The sequence below is a fragment of the Hyaena hyaena genome, unplaced genomic scaffold, assembly GCF_003009895.1.
Source record: "Hyaena hyaena isolate Hyena2069 unplaced genomic scaffold, ASM300989v1 scaffold_157, whole genome shotgun sequence".
Classification (NCBI taxonomy): domain Eukaryota; kingdom Metazoa; phylum Chordata; class Mammalia; order Carnivora; family Hyaenidae; genus Hyaena; species Hyaena hyaena.
In genome coordinates, this window is record NW_024080789.1 from 1,236,189 (window position 1) to 1,258,434 (window position 22,246).

The 22,246-nt window shown below is 47.5% G+C and overlaps 1 protein-coding gene across 1 annotated transcript; it reads left to right on the forward strand.

Moving 5' to 3' along the window:
* Nucleotides 1-10,003: 10,003 nt before the first annotated feature.
* Nucleotides 10,004-16,293, forward strand: RPS14 (ribosomal protein S14). Its single transcript, XM_039239499.1, has 5 exons — nucleotides 10,004-10,109; nucleotides 12,593-12,743; nucleotides 13,325-13,486; nucleotides 15,088-15,164; nucleotides 16,172-16,293. Exons 2-5 carry the CDS (start codon nucleotides 12,595-12,597, stop codon nucleotides 16,237-16,239), a joined length of 456 nt encoding a protein of 151 aa, XP_039095430.1. The 5' UTR covers nucleotides 10,004-10,109; nucleotides 12,593-12,594; the 3' UTR covers nucleotides 16,240-16,293.
* The last annotated feature ends 5,953 nt before the right edge of the window (nucleotides 16,294-22,246 follow it).

Genomic DNA, 22,246 nt, shown 5'->3' on the forward strand with positions numbered 1-22,246 from the left:
AGCCCTGCACTTGGGGAGGAGGGACTGTCAGCAGAGAGCCAGTCTTGAGGGAGGTGCCAGAAAGAGGAACCTCACACCAGGTGGCACTGAAACTCAGGAACCCTGTCCCCAGCTGAAATTACAGCCCATCCCTGAAGCTGGCCTCCCCACCCCCACCTGGGGTCTTGTCTCCAGGCCCTGCCAGATGGTGGTGGGGGAAGTGCCACCGAGAAGGAGAATCTAACCAGACAAAGAGACAGAGTCGGCATGGCCAGCTCCTCCACAGAGTCCCGGGGCCACCCAGGCTTGGTCTCTGGCACCCTCAGAGGCCGTTTCGTTCTGCCTCCCTCAAAGAGGCCTCCCCTTTCCAGCAGCTGTGGCTGACATGGCTCCCTTGCACACCTCCAGTGATGGGGCCTTTGCTACCTTCTACCGCTGAGCCACCTGGACTGTGGACTGTGCGACCCTCTCCAATGCCTTGATGTTAGTACAGTCTAGAGGCTCCTCAATTACACCAGCAGCCCTGACCTTTCCAGTGAGCCTCAACTGGCTGTGCCATCTGTCTACTGGGGCATCCTACAGGCAGCTGCAAAAGTAACAGGGCCTGAGCTTCCGACCCCCTCCCTGCCCCTATCACGACCTCTCCCAGGGTCCACCACGTTGATAAATGGCCCCACCATTCACCCAGTGCGGAACCCTAGTGCCTGGAATCATCCTCACCCTTGCATCCCATCCATCTGAAAATCCTACAGATTCTACTTCCAAAGTACCTCTCAGACCTGGATCTGGTCCTTCCATCCTCACAGCTATGATCATGCTCCGAGCCGCCATCTTTCACCCGCATGATCATCTTTACCTGATTTTCCCAACAAAGCCAGAGTGAGCTTTTGATTTTGTTTTTGTTTTTTGAAGTTCATTTATTTTGAGAGAGAGAGACAGACAGCATGAATGAGGGAGGGGGAGAGGGGAGGGAGAGGGAGAGAGAGAGAGAGAAAGAGAGAGAATCCCAAGCAGGCTCCACACTGTCAGGGCAGAGCCTGATGAGCCAAGAACAGTGAGATCATGACCTGAGCTGAAACCAAGAGTCCAACAGTTAACTGACTGAGCCACCCACATGCCCTCAGGGTGAGCTTTGAAATACACAGATCAGAACACGCAATACCCTGCTTATAGCTCCTCACCAGGCCTTACCAGGGCTCACCAGGCTCCTGGCCTACTGGATGATCTTACCTCTTTCCCCCTCTTCATCTGCCCTCTCCTCCATGCAGTCTCTCAGGCTCTTCTCTGCCTTGGCAGCTCTTGGACCAGCTATTTCCTCTAGCTATGCCTTCTTAACCTTTGAGTCTCTCAGAGTCCAGTCCCCACCCGCTTCAAGAAAAGGAGCCCACCCTTGTGACCTTCTTGGATCTGCCTGTCTCCTTCACAGCACTTACCACAATCCGTAATGATAAAGTTGTTGGCCAGTTCATTTGTATATCGTCTGGCTTTCTCCCTGCTAGACTGTGCCTTCCTGTCTATGCTATCCATTGCCTTATTGTTCACCAATGCCTAGCACAGTGCCTGGCACATAGTAGGTGCTCAAGGAGTGCTCTGAATGGACAATGACCCAGAATCCATATCCTGATATCACCAACCCATTGGGCCTTGCTATTCCCTTCAAGGTGACCCAGAGCAGGTCCTTTAAAAGCCAGTCCTGGGGCACCTTGGTCGGTTGAGCATCCAACTTCAGCTCAGGTCATGATCTCATGGTTCGTGAGTTCGAGCCCCGTGTTGGGCTCTGTGTTGACAGCTCAGAGCCTGGAGGCTGCTTTAGATTCTGTATCTCCCTCTCTCTCTCTGACCCTCCCCTGCTCACACTGTCTCTCTCTCTCTCTCTCAGAAATAAATAAAAACATTTAAAAAAAAAATTGAAAGCTGGTCCAGCAGCATGGCAAGGTGCACAGGCTTAGATCTATATCTGGGGGCCCTGGTGGTAACCTCTATCCATTTACTCCATTCTGAACCAGCCCAGTGACCGTGGGCACATCTCTGACCTTCTCTAGCCTCAGCTTCCCACTCTAGAAAATGAGGATAAAAATCTGAGTTCCTGGTGGTATCATGAGGCACGAAGGGAGAATGTACGCCAAGGCCACATCACAACCGTGTCCCAGGTGGATGTCCTGACTGAAGTGCAGATTCACACACACAGACTCACACTCATACTCCCCAACCAACTTCTGGGCTCAGAAACTAGGAGCCCTTCCTTAACAAACAGCAACCCCTGATCAACCTCAGCCAAGGCCGGTCCTTCCCCACAGTGTGGGGATCAGGCGCCACCTAGTGGGAAACCTAGGAGGGAGCAGGCATTCTCAGTTCCTCTGTTCCACTCAGGGGAGTTGCAACAGCTCCCTGAGACCTCCCCCACCCCGACCTTGATCTCCCTCCCTGGGCGGCTCTGGGCCTCGGAGCAAACACCCCATCCAGGCACTTAGTCTCTCAACCCGCAGTCTTGGAGCTCACTTCCCACCATTCCCTCCCCTCCAGCCACCCGGAACGTCACGGAACTTCAGGCATGATCCTGAGTGATCCATGTTTTCCACTGACTCAAGACTGTGCCACAGGTTGACTTCTCAGCCTGGAAATTCTCCCCAACTCTCATCTGCCTGTCTTGGCTGACCCCTACTCCCACTCTGGGCCCACTCTGGGCCTCTAAGTGAACGGCACCTCCCTAGAAGCTGCTGACCAAGCCAGACCTGCCCTCTGTTGCCCCCACAGGCGCCCTACACGCCCTGTTGCTAAGCAGACTTCACATACTCCATGCTTCTTGCCTGTAGTCCTCCTTCGACAACGACCTTGACAAAGGCTCTGTGATGCTTCCCTCCGCATGCTAAGTGCTGGGAGGGCCTGGGGCTCATGCACCCAGACTGGGGGGTCTGTGAGCCTCAGAAGCAGGTGGGTCACAGCCTTTGGAGGATGGAAACCGAGGTTTTCCAGGAGGGAAGCAGGGACTGCCACCATTCCTTGCTCCCTTTTGCAAAACCTGCCTCCAAGGGGAGCAGAGGATGGAATCTATGAGCAAATTGAAGTCTGGACAGTTGCTAAGCATAGGAAGCGTGGCACGTTCCAGGCTGGGCTTGAGAGCCCAGCAGAGGGCCGGGTTGGGGTTTCTCAGGCCAACTCTCTGCTCTTCGTTTACCCATTCAACAGATATTTAGAAAACACCTAGATTTGATATTTAAAATAGCTGAGCTCTTTGGGGTGCCTGGGTGGCTCGGTCAGTTGAATGTCCAACTCTTGATTTCAGCTGAGCTCTTTGAGGTGCCTGGGTGGCTCGGTCAGTTGAATGTCCAACTACTGATTTCAGCTCAGGTCATGATCCCAGCCAGGGTTGTGGGATCGAGCCCCGCCGTGGGTTCTGGGGTGAATGCTGAGCATGGGGCCTGCTTGGGATTCTCTCTCTCTCTCTCTCTCTCTCTCTCTCCCTGTGACCCTTGTCAGGCTCACACATGCTCTCTCTTTCTAATAAAAAAATAAAATATCCAGGCTTTATAGTCAGATTGTCTGGGCTCAGATTCCCGCACCACCACTGATGGCTATTGACTGCTTCCTTGTTTCCTTCGTTGTAAAATGAAGGGAATAAAAAATTTCCACCTCACAGGGTGATTGAAAGGATTCAATGGGATGATACAAGCACCTCGCTTAGTAGAGAGTCGGGCATGCTGTAAGTGATTAATGTAGGCGCTCTTGTTGCTACTGTTGTTCATTAAGCAGTTGCAATGTTCAGTCACTAGTCTCTGGGGCTGGTACCTGCCCACCCCACACCCAGGGCCTCCCTTGTTTCTGCACTCTGGTCCCTGTGGGGGGTCCTCTGGCAGCCCCTCTTCGGTCCCCACCCTCAATCCCCCTTCAGCTCCTCAAAGCCTCCTGCTGCCCTCAGGAATCCCAGGCCATCAAAGGGGAGCCTGGGTGGCTCAGTTCTTTAAGCGTTGGGTTTCAGCTCCGGTCACGATCTCTGGGTTTGTGGGTTCAAGCTCCGCATCAGGCTCTGTGCTGACAGCTCAGAGCCTGGAGCCTGCTTCTGATTCTGTGTCTCTCCCTCTCTGTCCCTCTCCCACTCACATTCTGTCTCTCAAAAATAAACACACATTACAAAAATTAATTAAAAAAAAAAAAAGGAATGCCAAACCATTAGCAATGGGATCTCTCTCTCTCCCAGTCTCTTCTCTGGATATTCTTGCTCCGTCCTAGGAAAGCTGGCCCACCGCTGAGGACGCTGCACTTCCCTGCAGGCCTCTGGGCAGCTTCCCCGCTATGCAAGTGAGAGAAGGAGGCAGGAACCACAGGATGTGAGACTGTTGTCCGGCTGCTCACTGTCATTTCCAGGCCATTCTCCTTCCCTCCGCCCTAAAGGACACCAGTTTTGAATCTTGTCACCGCACGCGCGTGTAGCCAGGGAGCATTACTCCACCTCAGCGCAGACATCTACCAGCCCCTGGGGCACCGCCTGCCATCCTCAAGGACTTTCTGTACCCTGGACTCAGTTTCACACTCAATCAGGCTGTCCCTGTTTCAGTTCTTGGTCCTCTTGGTTTTCACACAGAGGATGCTGCCATCACCCTGGATCTGCTCTTCTCTAAAGAGCTCATCCCCCCGCCCATCCGGACCACTCACTCCTACGGTCTTACCAAGCCTGCAAGTCCTCTTTGAACCAGCATCTCAATCTCACGCCCCTCGGCCCCTGACTGCCAGCCCAGAGTATCAGTCAGTGACTGACTTCAGCTGTCCTTCGCCCCACTGGGACCTCTGACCTGTTGCCCCCATAATCTTTAGGGTGTCCCTTAGCCCCTTGACATTCTCATGGCCTCAGTCATCCAGCTTCAATGTCGTGCTCAATCATGGTCACTGTTCTGGGCACTCACCCTAATCCTCCTGCCTGTCTCTCAAGTTCTCGTCTCTTGACAAATGCTGTTTATTCCATGCCTGCATCCACGCAGCTGAACGTGGCTGGAGAAAACACCAACCACTAACCTCAAGTGGGCCTTTAATGCTGCCTTGGAATCATCCTCCACTGCCCTAGACCTCGGTGACCACTTCAAGCCTTCTCTCACCTCCAACCTTCCATATGCCTCTGCGCACCTCCAGCCTCGTGCTACTCCCCCAGTGAGACCAGTCTCCAGCCCCCACCCCCGCACGTGCTCCCCCTGCAGCACCTTCCTTCTCCCCCATTTGCACAGGTGCGCTATCCACGCTCCTACCCAAAGCCGATTCCTCCCTGTGGGCTCTAAAGCCCATCAGATCTCACGTGCTCAAGGACACAGCTCCTTCCTCAAATTTTCACTCCCATCGGTGTACAAACATCTGTTGTGGATGCAGCCTTAAAAAAGAAAACCCAAAAGAACCTCTTGATCTCATTTCCTCTTTCTCTCATCCTCTGCCTTTTGCATGTGTTATTTCTTTCTTAAATCTACTCCATCCAAACGTTCCGCTGATAGGCACGCACGCTGAAGCCGCTCTTGTGGGGGTGGCCAGTGCCCGCCATGTTGCTGCATCCACGCACATTCTCGGCCCTTCTCCTGGATTCCCTTTCTTCACTTGGCTTCTCGCACACCCCCTCTCAGTTCTCCTTCCATTTTACTGTTCCCTGCTTCTTTTTCTCTTATCCCCATGCTTTGACGCCCAGTCTCTGAAGCTCTTCTCCATCTGGACTCAGCCTCCCCGTTGTCACCAACAGTCTCATGATTTCAAATACCATCCAGATGCTGAAGATGGCTCTCTTCAATTCCAGACACATCTATCCCCCAAACCTCCTTGGCATCTCCACTTGGATGTGCACTGAACACCTTAGACTCAGGCCTCAGGTTGAACATCTGATCTTCCCCTGAAAACCAACTCCACCCTCGGCCTTCCCCATCCTAGCTGATGGCCACTCCATCCTTCCAGTTCCTTCTGCCATAAGTGCTGGAATCATTTTTGATAATTCTCTTTCTCTTATGCCTCCTGTCTAACCTATCAAGAAATCTCGTTGGATCTACTTCAGAAATACAATCGAACTTTGATCACTTCTTTCTGTCCCTACTGATGCCACCTGGGTCTCAGCTACCAGTATCTTTTCCCTCTAAACTGGAACCTCCCCTTCTTTGTTAGCCCCTCACCCCCACCAGTACACCTGCCGAGAGCCTGTTCTCCACAGAGCATCCTCATTGGCCCTATTAAAACATAAGTCAGGGGGCACCTGGGTGGCTCAGTTGGTTAAGCGTCTGACTCTTGAATTCGGCTCAGGTCATGATCTCACGGTTTGTGGGATCGAGCCCCACGTCAGGCTCCACATTGACACCATGGATCCTGCTTGGGATTCTCTCTCTCCCCCTCTCTCTGCCCCTCCCCCCTCTCGTGTTTTCTCTCTCTCTCTCAAAATAAATAAACTTAAAAAAAAAAACATAAGTAAGATTCTGTCCCTCCTCTGCTCAAAACCGTCTGATGGCTCCATTCAGAGTAAAAAGCAAAGTCCTCCCAATGACCTAAAGGCCTACACGATGTGCCCATACCACCCATTCCCCGCCATCACTACATCTCCTCACTGCGCTCCAGCCACACTGGCGTCCTTACGGGGTTCCTGCACCAGGTCAGTGGTTCACTTGTGAGCCTTTGTACATGCTGTTCCCTCTGCCTGTGATAATCTTCCCTTAGATACTGGCAATGCTCGCTCCTTTTCCTGCCTCCCCCTCTGCTCGAATCTCTCAACAAGGCTACCTCGCCGTCTCACTTTAAATCTGCCACATGCCCCACCTCTTTCCTGAGAACCCCCCACCCCTGCAATGTCCTTTACCTTCCTCAATGTTTCCTTCTTTCCAGAGTCACCGGTCACCTTTTAATATAATAGGGAATTTATTTAGATATTATGCCTGCCCTTGCCGCCAGAATACAAACCCCAAGAAGGGAGGGATCATTGTCTGTTTTGGTCACAAATGTATCCTAAGTATCTAGAACGGTGCGAGACGTGTACTAAGTGCTCAGCAAGTCTTTACTGAATGACTGAATAAGGCATGAGAGTTGACGGCAAACACATTCCCTGTGCTCACAGTGCCGACAGGGCATGGGACGGGGTGGGATGGAGAAAGCAGGCAACGCAAAAGAGAGGTAGGACCCAGCAGAAAGTGGCTCCCACCATTCCTCCAGCATGATCTCCCATCCCTCTTCCCTTGCACACAATACCCCACCCATACTGGCCATGTTTTTAATTCCTTGAACTCCCCAAGTGCCTCCCCACCTCACGGCCTTTGCATAAGCTGCTCTCCTTGTCCAGACCATTCTTTCCACGAATTTAATGAATTCTTATTCTGTTTTTAAGTCTTAGCTTAAATGTCAGTATTATTATATCTCAGAGGTTGGCACAGAGCAAGTACCAAATGAAGACATGGACTTCAATATACATTTTAAAAATACCATTATTATCTCATTTTACAGATGAGAAAACTAAAGCCAAGAGAGTTTACAATTTTTGCCCAAAGGCACACAACTAATAACTCTTTGTAGAAATAATACATATCCTGATTGAATCATCAAACTGGAGTTTGAAAGCAGTGGCTTTGATGATTTGATATGAAAATAAGACTTCCCTGTAAAAGGAAATATGTTTTTCTTTTTAAAAGAATAAGCATTTGTTTTATGTTATTTAATTTTTTAAAGTAGGCTCTATGCCCAACATGGGGCTTGAACTCATGAACCTGAGATCAAAAGTCACATGCTCTACCAACTAAGTCAGCCAGGTGCCTGGCTATTACAGAGGTAACTGTATGGATTGCCTTTAGCCATAAGATTAAGCCATGCTCCCTTCAAGTTTTCCCTCACTGAGGTCTGTTTAGTAAAACTCCTATCCAAAGCAAGAACTCACTCCACAATTCTCCAATCTCTGCTATCATACCTCTTCTAGTGAGGAATTTACTACTTGAGAATAGAAAGCCCTCCCTTTTCAGGATTATCAACAGACAATTCACAGAAAAAATGCAAAACAATCCATAAAAAGACATCTCACTGTACCAACCATGGCAGAAATACAATATAGTAGGAGACATATTTAGTTTCTCAGTTAAGCAGAAGTGGAAATTGACATGAACTTTCTGGAGGACTGTTTAGCAACAGGTATCAAAATTTCAGATATATATTCCTTTTGACTTCCGGCAATCTACCCTGAGGAAAGAAAGGCACAAGTATATTCTAGACAGTTTTGTTTACATTTACAAATTTTGTGTCCACCAACAGAGAACTAGTTAAATAATGGTTCAGCTATACAAAGGAATATCAGGTAGTAGTTAAAAATCATACAATACAGATATTCCATGGGGGCACCGGGGTGGCTCAGTCAGTTAAGCTTCCAACTTTGGCTCAGATCATGATCTGGCAGTTTGAGTTTGAGCAAAGCATTCAGCTCTGTGCTAGCCTGGAGCCTGTTTTGGATTCTGTGTCTCCCTCTCTCTTTGCCCTTCCCCTGCTTGCACTCTATCTCTCCCTCAAAAATACATAAACATTAAAATAATATAAAAAAAATACAGCTATTCCTGGTTGCTTGAGAGGAAGAGGATAGAGTTGCCGGGGGTAGAGGTGAGAGGAAGACTTTTTTTTTTTGCATACTTTTTCATATATGTTTGTACTTTTTAAAAATTTTTGTGAATGCACTCAATATTCAAAATAACAAGTAAAATTTTAAATATTTGTAAAAAAAATGTTGTAGTTCTCTACTACAGTTATAGGAAGATGTCCACAATGTTGAGGAAAAAAAGGTTACCAATTGCATGCAGAATATGATTTCATTTACAGAACACTGTGTGTTATATGATAAAAATATGGATATAGAAAGTTATTTCTGGAATTATGCGCCAATTCAATAATGATAATTTGATAACGGTGGTATCACTAGAAGAAAGAATTTAGAAATGGTTTTTACTATCTACTTTATTGTATGGATAGTTTATGAGCATAGTTTTTTTAACCATCAGGAAAAAATACTGCAAGGTTATTCTCTTTACTTAAGAAAAGGAAGTGCCTTTTCTGTATGTATTTGCATAGATAATGTTTGGAAAGGACACATCCCAAGGTGTTAATTGTGATGGGTAAGAGTGTCATTGCTTTTTCTCTTTTGTTCTCCTTTTGCTCTCCTTTGAGAATGTTTCTATGTTTCTCTTTTATAGGTATTCTGTAATTAATTACTTTTGTAAAGGGGAAAAGAAGCACTACTTTTTAAAAAAGGAGGTCTTCTGTAAATTGAGTTAAAGCTGTTTGGTGGCATCAGTTCTAGTGAAGAAAGGGCCGTATGTTACTCTGTATAATCGCTCATTTTGTTAAAAAATGTCATATACATGAAATATATGTAGTCTATTACATGGGCTTTATATATGTACATATATGTGTATATGTGTATATACACATATGTGTATATATACATATATAACGTGACTTATTTCATTGCCCTTTCCCATGTCTCCATCTATACATTCTCTCAACCCTTCAAGGTCCTTCACTATTAGAGGAATACATGGAAGTAGCTACCATACAGTCTTCGAAGTCAGAATTCAAATCAGCCACAAATGTGTGATCTTAGTTAACATCCTTTAACTGTAAAAATGAAATAAAAATAGTTATCTATCTGATAATTTTGTGAGGCTTAAATGAAGCAATGCATATAAATCGCTCAGCCCAAGCTAGTAAATAATAAATATTGAATAATTTATCCTTATTTTGCTCAGGACATAGTCGGCCAGTCTGTGATCAGCGTTGTTGTTGTTGTTATTGCCCTCCGCGCCACGAGAGGCGCTGCCGTCTCCGGGCTTACTAGGCGCGGGTTCAGGATGGAAGAAGTCCGTCTAGGCGCGGCCGCCACCATCTTTGCAAGTGGGTCCGTGCCACTCAGCAGATGTAGCTGCTCCGTGCAGTCTCAGAGGCAGACCTGCTCGCAGCGACACCTTGCCCCTTGCCTCCTTTAGCGCTCTTTTAAGTACACCGCCTTTCCCAAGGGCGAGTCTTCAATTCCTTGGAAACGGGCCGCCGGCCTCGCTCCGTGACCTCAGACGTCCACTTCCGGGAACGCGGACGTGACCCGTCGCCCCGCCCTCTCTCGCTCTCTCTTTCCGGTGGCGGAATCTAGAGAAGACGCGCAGGTAAGAGGCTTCAGCGGGTTCAATCGAGTGGCATCGTGAGGCAGGGGTACCCATCGGGGTCTGGGGCGCGGGTCTGGGGTATTTCCGCGGAAGCCGAGTCAGGGGCCAGGCGAGAGGAGTGCGGCCGGCCGACCCCAGACTCGGGGGCGCGCCGGGTCTCGGAAGGCGGCGGTCTTGCCTCAAAGAGGAGCTTGGGAAGTGGGGGTGAGTGTGGCTACAGCCCTGAAGGCCCTGACTCCGCGCTGCCACCTCGGTTCCGTCTAAGGGGCCGCACAGCATGTTTGGGAAGGAGCGGGGACCCTAGTCTGAGTGGCTTCTGCCAGCTTCTTGAGCGGTCGCAGGCCGGGCGCCTGATCTGTCGTGTTTCCTCGTTTGGGAAATGGGATTAATTGTCCGGATTCCGTGGGGTTGTAGTGAGGATTCAGGGGCGGAATCGGGAGAAACGGCCCTAGGTTGGGTGCTCTCTGAGCCCGATTGGTTGCTAGATCTGGCACGTTGTAAGTACTGGGCGCTTAGGGCGCGCGTTACAAAGCCTGAAATTGAGGGTAGGGAATGTACATGAGTGTTGACTGAGTACCTACCATGCGTTTATATGTTCGGCGAGGACCGTTCTCATCGCCCGTTCAGGGCGGCATGGAGTGGGGACACGGCACATCGGCCTTTGTGGAGTGGCCACGGCGGGAATTCGTCGTCGTGCTTCCTTAGTTCAGGTCTGCTGGTCTTTCTGGGCTTCCCGAGGCAGAACTTCGAGCTTTTCTTTGGTACCTTCCTTACGGTTCTTACTCCGAAAGAGGATGTAATTTCACCGTAGGAACAGCTACCTTGGTACATCCAAGGCCTGCACTTGTGCTTCCTGGGGTCATTCACTAGACCTTGTACAAGGAAGGCTCTGGGGAGATCCAGGCACGCAGGAGACAGGGACTTTCTCAGGTCTGGACTGGTAGTTCATCGTGGAATAGAAGCATCTTGGCACAGGGCAGAGCGTGCTGGACTGGGAGTTGGGGTGTTGGCTTTTAAGTGTGGTTTTGCCACTGTCATTACAAACCTAAGCAAGGCCATGTTTGCCTTCATCTGGAAGGGTACAGCCTAAATCATCTGAGCCTTTCTTACTTCTGGTGTCTTCTGGAAGTGTTAGGAAATTGTTCCGGTTCTTGAGTCTCGGGAGGTGCTTTGGGCAGAAAGTCGTCCTCTCTTAACCTTCCACGTACCTTACCTGCCTTCTTCATTTGACGGTGTAATTGCCCTTCCATTACATGCTATGTCAGATTAGAGGTACTTGGTTTCACTAACACTTGAGTCTCTAGGATGGGGCTTTTCCATCAGCCTTCCAAAAGAATGTTTTATTTCCTTTGATGCCCGATTCTAGTAAAAGTTTAAGAATTTGGTTTTGGGGCGTATGGGTCACTCAGTCGGTTAAGTGTCCGACTTCAGCACAGGTCATGATCTCATGGTTCATGAGTTCAAGCCTGGCGTTAGGCTCTGTGCTAATGGCTCAGAGCCTGGAGCCTGTTTGAGATTCTGTGTCTCCCTCTCTCTCTGCCCCCCCCATTCCCCCCACTCTGTCTCTTAAAAATAATTTAGAAATTTTTAAATTAAAAAAAAAAGAATTTGGTTTTGATAAGTTGTGGAAGGATAGCAGGAAATGAATTGTCAGAAGATAGGAGATAGCATTTAAAGTGGCTTTTGGAGGGATCTGGTAGACCCCGGGATATAGTGGGAGATGAAGCTAGGGGGATATGTGGGTAGGGGACCTTTGAATTCTAAGCCAAGGAGTTAGTGCAGAGTTCAGGCAGCAGGTGTCTTCCATAAAAGGTCTTCAGCTGTCACCAATTCACGGGTAGGTCCTTGGCCTTCTAATCATTTTTGGATGTAGTCTTAAAGTCTTTGAGCCTAACCAGTAAATGATACTTGGGGTCTAGCAGGCCAGAAGCACTCCTGGTACTGGAAGTATTGGGAAGCGTAGACGAGGAATCCCTTAACCTGGTGCCCCTTACTGCTCTGCAACTGACTTGCATCACTCTACACAAATCCTCAGCAACTTCTCAGGATCTGTATAGCAGGCAGTAAGGCCCAGGGAGAATTGATTTACCCAGGTGTGCAGAGCTGTCAGTTGGCCTTGGAGGTCTCTCGAGACCTAAGCCAGTGTTTTTCGTGTTTTTGAGGCCTACTTGGTAAAAACTGGAGGGTTAATTGTGGTCTTGCTGCTAGAACTCTAGGCTGCTTTCCTGTAAGTGCTATGATGTGTGCTTTTAGTAAATTCAGGAGAGAGGTTATCTCCACGTATTTTGCTTCTTTAGTCCCCAGTTGAAATCTCCTAAGTGCAGGGAGAAGTGAGTTTAGGCAGAGAAGAGCGTGCACAGACCTGGCGGGAGGGAAGGGAGACACAGGAGCAAAACTTGGAGATTTCCTTTAATAGCCAGGAAAAGGATTGTGGAAACCTCTTGTCCGTTGCTAACGTGGAGATTTTTTTTACTTCCTTTCAGAAATGGCACCTCGCAAGGGGAAAGAAAAGAAGGAAGAACAGGTCATCAGTCTTGGACCTCAGGTAGCCGAAGGAGAAAATGTGTTTGGTGTGTGCCACATCTTTGCATCCTTCAATGACACTTTTGTCCATGTCACCGATCTTTCTGGCAAGTGAGTACTTGGGGGAAGAGATGCCCCTGGAATTGGGTGGCGGTGTAAGGGTTCTCTTGAAAGAATTAAAAAGTTCAGATAAGGAAATGTGTTTGGTTGTTTAGTTGCAAATACTGTGATAACCCAGGCATCTGAGTTATGAGAAAGACATTCTGTGCCCTTGTGTCCGTGAAGTGTGGTCATCCTTGAATCCTCAGTTTCTCGGTACTTTGGAGGAGCAGTGTTGGACTGGAAGTCCGCCCTACATACAGGTTCAGGCTCCCGTTAGCAAGTCATTCCAATTCTAAGCTTTGGTTTTGTCATCTGTAAGGTGAGGTTATTAATGCCTACCTCATGGAGCAATTGAGAGGGTTAAGTGTAGAAGTAAATTTATATTGTTAATACAGCATCCCATTAATTTGGGTCTTTGAACCCCATCAAGGCAGAACCCTAGCAGTCCTGTTAGAAAGGAGGATGAATATTCATGTTGACCTTTGTCTTCTGCCATACCTGACTGTGGTGCTCTTTACTCTTTACTAAGTGCGAAAAGCACTTAGAATCCTTGTTGCGTGAGCAAAATGACCGTGAGCTTTTGTTCCCAGAGAAACCATCTGCCGCGTGACTGGTGGGATGAAGGTGAAGGCTGACCGGGATGAGTCCTCTCCCTACGCTGCCATGTTGGCTGCCCAGGACGTAGCCCAGAGGTGCAAGGAGTTGGGCATCACCGCTCTCCACATCAAACTCCGGGCCACAGGAGGAAATAGGTATGTGAGGCCGGGGCCGGGTGGTGAGATCTCTGGGCTTGGATGCCAGAGCCCCTGGATTTGAGGCTTGGTTTTTCTCTTGTGACTTTACACAAGCCATTTAAGTGTGTTCATGTTTAGTAGTTGCACCACCACCTCTGCTTCCCCCTCCCTGACTTAACTGATTATTGAGCACTCATATACCAGGTATTGTGTTCTGGGTACTAGAAAAGAATGATGGAAAAGGATAGCTATCACTTCTTCTGTATAGAGGCACCTAGGCACCTTAAACAACCTAAGGGGACTGTGCTTCCCATTTGTGGCAAGTGCTAGGAAGCAAAGGTATGGTGTCAGCCATGGGAGTTAGTGACAAACTGTAATTTCAACTAAGACCTAAATATTGTGCCAGGAATAGGTCCAGTGAAAGGACAAGGAGAAGATACTCAGCAAGATACAACTGCTGTGAAAAAGTCTTGAGTGGAAATGAACTTGGCACATTTCTGGGAAAGAGTGTTACGAGTTGTGATCGGAGAACTAGGCAGGAGCAAGTTCTGGTTAGGTCTTAAGGATTTGGACTTCAGCCAAAGAGGGTGGGAGAAGCATAAGACCTTTTTAACAGTAATGACTTGATGACATTGGGCATTTTTAAAGTTTATTTAGAGAGAGAGCATGAGCACTAGCCATGGAGGGGCAGAGAACATCCCAGGCAGGCTCCGTGCTGTCAGCACAGAGTCCAGTGTGGGGCTCAATCCCATGAGATCATGACCTACGCCAAAATCAGGAGTCAAGCATTTAACCACCTAAGTCCCCCAGGTGCCTTGAGATTGGACTTTTTTTTTTCCCCCCTCTCTGAGAGACAGCATGGGTGAGGGAGGGACAGAGAGAGGGAGACACAGAATCTGAAACAGGTTCCAGGCTCTGAGCTGGCAGCACAGAGCCCGATATGGGGCTTGAACTCACGGGCCACGAGATCATGACCTGAGCTGAAGTTATACACTTAAACTGACTAAGCCACCCAGGCGCCCCAAGATGGGACATTTTTGAAGATGACTGCTTGTGTTGGGACATGGGGCTGGCCCATTTGGTAGAGCATGCGACTCTTGATCTCACGGTCATGAGTTCAAGCCCCACATTGGGCATAGAGCTTATGTCAAAACAAAATAAAAGCGATGAGTCCTCTGTGGCACCAGACCAGGTGAAGTGGTCCACTGAGAAGATGCTGTGTCTTGGTTTGGGGCAGGTGGAGCAGTTGGAAATGAACAGATCACCAAAAAAGAATTCTACCCTGTGGCAGAAAGTGACAGTGCTTTAAATGAGCTGAAGTGAGAGCAAAGCACAAACTATGACCCATGGGCCAGAAAATAATGCAACAAAAATCATAAGTGGCCCACTAAACCTTAAGTATTCATTGTTTGGGGTGCCTGGGTGGTTGTTGGTAAGTGCCCATCTCTGATTTCAGATAGTTCTTGATCTCCGGTTCCTTGAGTTCAAGGCCCACATTGGGCACTGTTTGGCCTTTTAAGGAAAGTTACAGATTCCTTAACTATAGGGTTATGGGATCTTAGAAAGAACCCCTAGTGAGTTGGACGGAGCTTTTCTTAACATATATCCTCATTTCATAGAACCAAGACCCCTGGACCTGGGGCCCAGTCAGCCCTGAGAGCCCTTGCCCGCTCAGGAATGAAGATTGGGCGGATTGGTAAGTGTCCCCCTCTAGCTAGTATTTGGATTGGCTTTGAAGTATTAACTCCAGAAAGCTTGTGATGTACCCAGTGGATGCAGTGCTTGGGTCTGGGGACTGTTGGTAATGAAGGTTGTAAATGGGGACTGCAAGAGGCACCACGTGACAAAACTTCTCCCTGAACACCCCTGTCACCTTGTTGTGAATCTTGACCTTCTCTTCTGCATTGGGACAGCAGTTTGATTTCTTAACCTCTATGTCCCACACTGCCTGGTGCGTACGGCTTGACACCGTGGCTGGTGGAACTGACAGGGGAATCATTGTCCATCCTCTTCAGTGTTTCTTAAGGGAGTTGGCATTTTGTGTGGTCTGTCTCCTTATTTGTTGGACCATTTGTAGCCTTGGTCCTTGCCTACTAAGTATTAGAGTACACCAGTCATTTTGCCCTTGGGTAATGAATGCAGGGAGCGACACCTCCTGTGGTTGAGAATCACAGCGAGTCCCATATATCTGTGTAGTGCCTGCCCCCTCGTGCCTGTGATCTCCCAACCCTTTTTAGCCCCTGAGATGTTAGCCCTTCCCTGTGTCCGTGCACATGGTAGCATCATGTACTGATCCCTCTGTCTGGTGGTACAGCCCTTTCCTCTTAAGATGTTATTTTTTCAGAATATTTTCAACCTTTTACTGACTGAAAAGAAGCCAGTCTTAGGTGTCCTATTTAGTAGAATCTTTCCACTAGAGAGTCAGTGGGCTGGGTATCAGAAACCTGATTCCTCTCCTGCTTCTGACATTGTATGTAAGTTGTATATCTTTTCTGAGCCTCAGTTTTCCCTGCATAAAAATGAGTTCAGACTACAGAAATTTTGAGGAAGCAGCAGATGGGGCAGTCCGCGTCTGTCATATATGGAGGTTTTGTGTGGGGCGCAGCAGGATCCACTGCTGGTCTCTTAGGCCACTGGTCTAGGGAGGTCTGGACTCCTTCCCATCAATCTCTAGGCAATGATGTTTTCTCTTCCTCCCCACAGAGGATGTCACCCCCATCCCCTCTGATAGCACCCGCAGGAAGGGGGGTCGCCGTGGTCGCCGTCTGTGAACAGGATTCCTCAAATTATTGTTTTCTGTTAATAAATTGCCTTTGTGTAAGCCATTTCGACTCCAGTCTTCTCTCCTTCACGTAGGGACCACCCTTCAGGGATATTTGGCTCTCTCCTCCCAGCTACATTTGACCAGGGCAGAAGACCGATTGCGATCACAGGTGCAGCACAAAGCAGGAGGCATTTAATAGATACGTTACTGCAGAGGATATAGATCACTTGCCAAACAGGAATACGGGATGTTGGTTAGGCCCCTGACGTGCGACAGGATGAGCCTGTGTTCTGTGAAATGACTTCCTGGGAGGAGGAGCCTAAGGAGAGGTGAGGTACCTGCGTGCGGTTGGGTGTTTTCCACACTGGTTGTGGCACTTTTGCCTCCACCGTCTAAAGCCGACCAAGACCTTTGAGACCTTGCTTTGAAAAGGAGATGTTGGTCCCCCAAAACGGACCAGTTCTTAAAGAGCCAGAGCAGAGTGGAAACTGCTGAGCCAAGTGCAGTCTGAGCAGAAGAGGAGCCTTCCAGACTTGAGCCATATATAAACATGTGTGGGTGTATACTCGCCCCCCATACCTTCTGTGCAAAACTGCTAGTACACTCTGCTGCATCTTGCTTTTTCTCACTTGGCAGATCTTGGAGATTGTTCCACATCAGTACATAAAGTACATAGAGATTCGGTCACCCCACAAATACACACCAAGCCCTATTTTCATCAGTGATTAAAAAAGTTTTGCTCTCCGGAAGCTTGCATCCTCCTCCGAGGACCCAGTGGCACCAGATGGTACAGAGTGTTCTGCAAGAGATAAGCATAGGGCCCTGTCATGGGGACTGGCTGCACTGTTTGCTGGCTCATAAAGGAAGCTAGAAGAAAATCTTATTAAGAACATTATAAGGAAGAGAATACAGTACTGTGCGTATTTATCGAAAAAATCCACATGTGATTTAGCCACCCAGTTTGAACCTGTGTTGTTCAGTGGTCAACAATAGTCTGATTCAAGATGATCCTTTGATACTCTTAAAAAAACCCATAACCCAATTAGAGGACGTTTTGCAGAATGCTGGTGCTTGAGTCAAAAGTGATGAAAAACAAGGATAGAAGACCAAAGGAGGTTAGAGAGACAACTAATGCAGCATTAGATCCTGAACCAGAAAGAGGACATTAGTATGAAAACAGGTAGAATACGAGTAAGGCCTGAAGTTTAATTAGTAATGTACCATTAATTTCTTTATAAGATGTTAACGTTAGGGAAAAGCTGGATGAGTGGTATAAAGAAAAGCGATACAATCTTTGCATCTTCCTGGTAAATCTAAAATTATTCCAAAGTTAAAAGCATTAGGGGGAGAAAAATGAGGGTGCTTGCCTGATTGCTAAAGCAGGATGTGTACAGGCCCTCAAGAGGTACACATGCCTGGATGAAAACATCTATTCCCCAGCTTCAGACCGACTTTATGCAAATTACTTAACCACTTGACCATTTAGTGAAAATTCCTGTGATAATGGCTGCCTCGTAGAGTATCAGAAGAATTAAGTAAGATTAAAGCATTTAGCACAGTGCCTGCCTCGGAAGAAGCAACTGCTATTCTTAAGCTTGTTCTGTTCTTACGCCAAGAAGCAAGAATGACAGCTGGCTGGGATCCTGGTGGGAAAATGCTGGCGGTTGCTAGAGCATTCTTTTTATTTCCTGTGATGGGACTTTGCAGCTTGTCCTGTTGTTTCCTGGTAACCAGAGATGCAATCAGCCAGGTCTTTGAAAGCAGTTCCTTTCAGGGTTTTGTTTGCAAGGAGAGCCAGCTTGCACAGCTTGGGTTGGAGCAGCAGCCTGTCGGCCACAGGCATGCCGGGCAGGACTGGATGAGCTGTTGCCCACCTGAGACCACGAACCACGGGAGCCCAGCCTTGGCAGGTGAACCCGATGCCACGGGCTGCAGCTGCAACCTCAACCAGGGGCCTAGAAATGGTCCCTGCTGCCCTCCTGGCACCTTTCTCTGACCTGAGCTCCTGCAAGTCTACTAAACAATCCTGCCCAGCCCTTGACCACATGCTTTGTTATCTGGCCCTGCCGGCCAAACCTATACTTTTCTTTCGTTGTTCCAATTCTCTGTGCCTTTGGTCTCCTGCTCGCATCTCCTCTCCCCCACTTCACCTCACTATCTTCTGCTTGTCTGTTGGAATCTTCTTCATCCCTCTCTCAAAAATTACCTTCCTGAATGCCCCTCAAGGTACTCCACTTAATTCCCACAGTACCCCCACTTCCCACGTGCCACTGCCGTCCCCCTGTATTCTAGCCTGTTTCCTCCACTAATCTGAGAAGGCCAAGTGTGTCTTGTTCAGTGTTGTCTACCCCAGCCCTCTGCCCCAGTCTTTGGAAAAGTATGGGCTCAATAATGACTTGTTTAATCAATCACTGAAAGAATAGGTGTATGGGCTTCCCTCTACTGCAGACTAGATTGATTCTGTAAACTAGATAGTTTAAAAGAGCCTTTTTAGATCCTCTATACCTTAAAACAAACATGCGTCCCTGGGCTTCCAAGAAATAAAGGAGGGGCACCTGGGTGGCTCAGTTAAGTGGCCAACTCTCGATGTCAGCTCAGGCTTGGATCTCATGTTGGGCTCCGTATTGAGTTTGGAACCTACTTAAAAAGAAAATTTAAACTTTTAAAAAGAAATCCCTAGGGGCATTCAAGAAATGAGAGAAAAGTTCATCAAGATGAAATGGACTAGGGAATGGCTATAAGCAAAGAAAGTTGGGGTAGCCCTTAATGCAAACACCAAGTCAGTGCCAGGAAGTTTTAGGCTCTGCCCCTTTCCCTGTCCTCAGCCCCAAGGTGAGGGAGCTTGACATTCACAATAAGCCAGAAATTCTCAGATTTCTGGACTAATACAGTCCTAAGTAGGACTGTGTCCAGGCTCTTGATAAAAAGCAAAAGCTGGTCCTCTGGAAAACCACAATTGAGGCGCAATGGTTTCTCACAGATTAGGTTCAACCAAATATGACTCCTCCCTCCACTTCAAAAAAGATACCAACACACAAAAATAAGCACCCCAAACAAAACAAATTTATCCCCAAGACTTCATATTAGTCGCGCATTCTTACTTTTGATTTCGGCTCAGGTCATAATCCTGGGGTCGTGGGATTGATCCTCGCATCAGGCTCTGCATTGATTGTGGAACCTGCTTAAGACTTTTCCCTCTGCTCCTCTCCCCAGTTCACTCTCATGAAATAAAAAATAACTACATATGAAATGCTTGAAGTAATGAAAAAAGTAGGCAAAATATAAAATAATCAGATGTCTTTGAAAAGGAACCAAAGAGAAATACATACAGTTATTGAAATTAAATACTCAGTGGATGGGTTCAATGGCAGATTAGAGCCAAGAGAAGGAGGAATTACTGAACTGCAAAATAAATCTGAAGAAATACAAAAGTCCAATGAGATTGGAACTGCAGTTCCTGCATGGCATCCTTCATGTTCTGCCTGAGGTAGAGCACTAGCCTTCCACTTCATCTTCATGAACCTGGGTGATGATGTGGCTCCCTGTCATCCATGAGGTTACTGTCAAAGTCATTTTCAGTCTCTTAATGCAGGATCAGGAAATCCCTTCCTGAGACCTGGCTTCAGGGGAGCCATTGACCTTAGGTGATCCAAAGAGAAGATGTATAGGGGACTTAAAATAGGAAAATCCTGTCTTGGAGAAGAGGGAGCAAGCAGGCTTTTTCCTAAGGTGGTAGGAATTGTAGAAAGGTAGACTTGGGTTATCAAAGAGTTTTCTAAAAGAGCTGCTCAAAGAGGGAATAAAATTTTCATGAGATAGGGATTTCCCCACCACTGGAGGCATGTAAGTATAAACCAGACTCCCAAAGGCCAGTTACATCAGAATCTCTTAGTATGGCAGAGACCTTGTTCCCCAGTGTGCTTTTTCTTCATTTTCTATTGTAAACAGTCTCAGTTTTTAGCTGGATGTGTGGTGATCAGAATAAAGACTCCGTAGGTGGTTAGGTCTGTCCATATGACTAAGTTGTGGCCAATGAGATAGAAGCAGAATGTGTGTATGCAGTTTGCAGGAAGTCTCTCTCTCTTTTAAATTAACTCTAGTCACCTATATTCTATCCCTAGGACTTCTTATAAATATAGGATATGTTCTGAAGGGGAAAAGACATATACCCTTTTAGCCTTTCCTCTAGATAATTGCTTTCAGATGTCTGCCGGAACTTGTCACCTTATCAGCTAGGCTCTCCCTGACCCTCACAGATCAGTTAGTGTTCCCCACCTAACCCCCACCTCCAGCCATTATTCTCAAGATATTTAACCATTTGTTTGCATACTCGTATCCCTTAACTCCACCTGATACATACATCTATGTGTCCAAGTCTCCTGGTTCTCAACCTTGAGCATGCATCAGATTCAGAATCAGTAAACCTGGGATGGAGGCCTGAAGATTGGCATTTCTGACACGTTTTCAGGTGCTGCTGCTGTCTGTGGTCTAAAGATCACACTCTGAGAACCATGGGCTTATCTGTTTAGGTTCCCTGCTATATCCCAGTACCAGGGACAGAGCCTAAGTGGTGGTGCTTTGTAGGTATTTGTGGACTCTGAGGTAAGTACTGTTATTACCCACATTTAACATGTCCCCCCATTTAACATTTAACAAGGTTCCCCCTTGGGGAAACCAAGGGTCAGAGATAGGTGGCTTTTGCAGGGCCACATAGCTAGAAAGGAGCAGAGCTGGGATTTAGTCCTTCACTTGTCTGTAACCACAGATATGCCCTCAATCACTACACCGTCATATCCCTGGTGAGCTGGGGCTCTGTGTAGTCAGACTGGCCAGGAGGTGGCTGGGGATCCTGCTGTTCTAGCCTCTGCCAAGGGAAGGAGATGGCAGCAGAGGCCTGCTCCTGAGGGAGCCCCTGCTGCCCTGACTTGTGGTGTTCATTTATGGTGACCACCAGGTGGCAGCATTATTCTGACCTGAGGCTGCTTGCTGGCATGGGGAAGGTGTTTGGAGTTCTGCTATAATTAATTCTCGGGCCCTAGGCATATCCCGTGGGCCTACGGGTAGGCCTCAGTTCCCCCATCTTTAGAGAGGAGATTGGATCTACTTAATCTCCAAAGAGCCCTTACAGCTCAAATACCATCTATAAGAGACAGATATAGCCATTAAAATTCAAATACCTCAAAACCACTTATACTGTTTCCCACCCCCAAAAAAGGAAAAAAAAAAATACAACGACCACCACCATCACCTCCCCAAAACAACAAAAGCCCCACCATAGTAGTACTGTCCAAAAGAACTATAATGCAAGTCACAAAACTGAGCCACATGTAATTTGAAACTTTCTGGAAGACCTATGAATAGAAAAAATAACATCAATTATATATTTAGTGCAATATATCCAAAATATTTTTATTTCAACATATAAGCAATATAAAAAATTATCAAGGTATTTTACATTCTTTTCTTATACTAAGTCTTTGAAATCCAATGTGTATTGTATACTTAACAGCACATCTCAATTCAGACTAGCCACGTTTAAGGCTTCAACTGCCACATACAGAGAGCTAGTGGCTGCTCTATTAGATGGCATAGCCCTGGAATATTCATGGCAAATGTTTATTGAGGTAGGAACTGTGCTGACCATTTTATATACATTATCTTAATCCTCAGCGCCTGATGAAGTAAGTAAGGGTAGTATCATCTCATTTTTGCAGATGAAGAATCTGAGGCTCAGGGACACTGAGTGTCTTGGCCAAGACAACACATTGCAAGTAAGCAGAAGAGTCTGGATTTGAACTTGGCTCTGTCTGTCTCCAGAATCTGGGCTCTCCGTCATGACATAATCTTGCCTTGATGGTAGATAGGCAGTCACGTGAGCCCACTCACGGGGTTCCAAATCCAGGGAGTGCAAAAGCCTGGGAATCAACAGTAGGCCTGTGAAGGTAGGAGATGAGGCCTTAAGCTGTCATTCTCCCATCCTACTTCTCCCAAACCTACTGTTTGGTAGGTTGCAG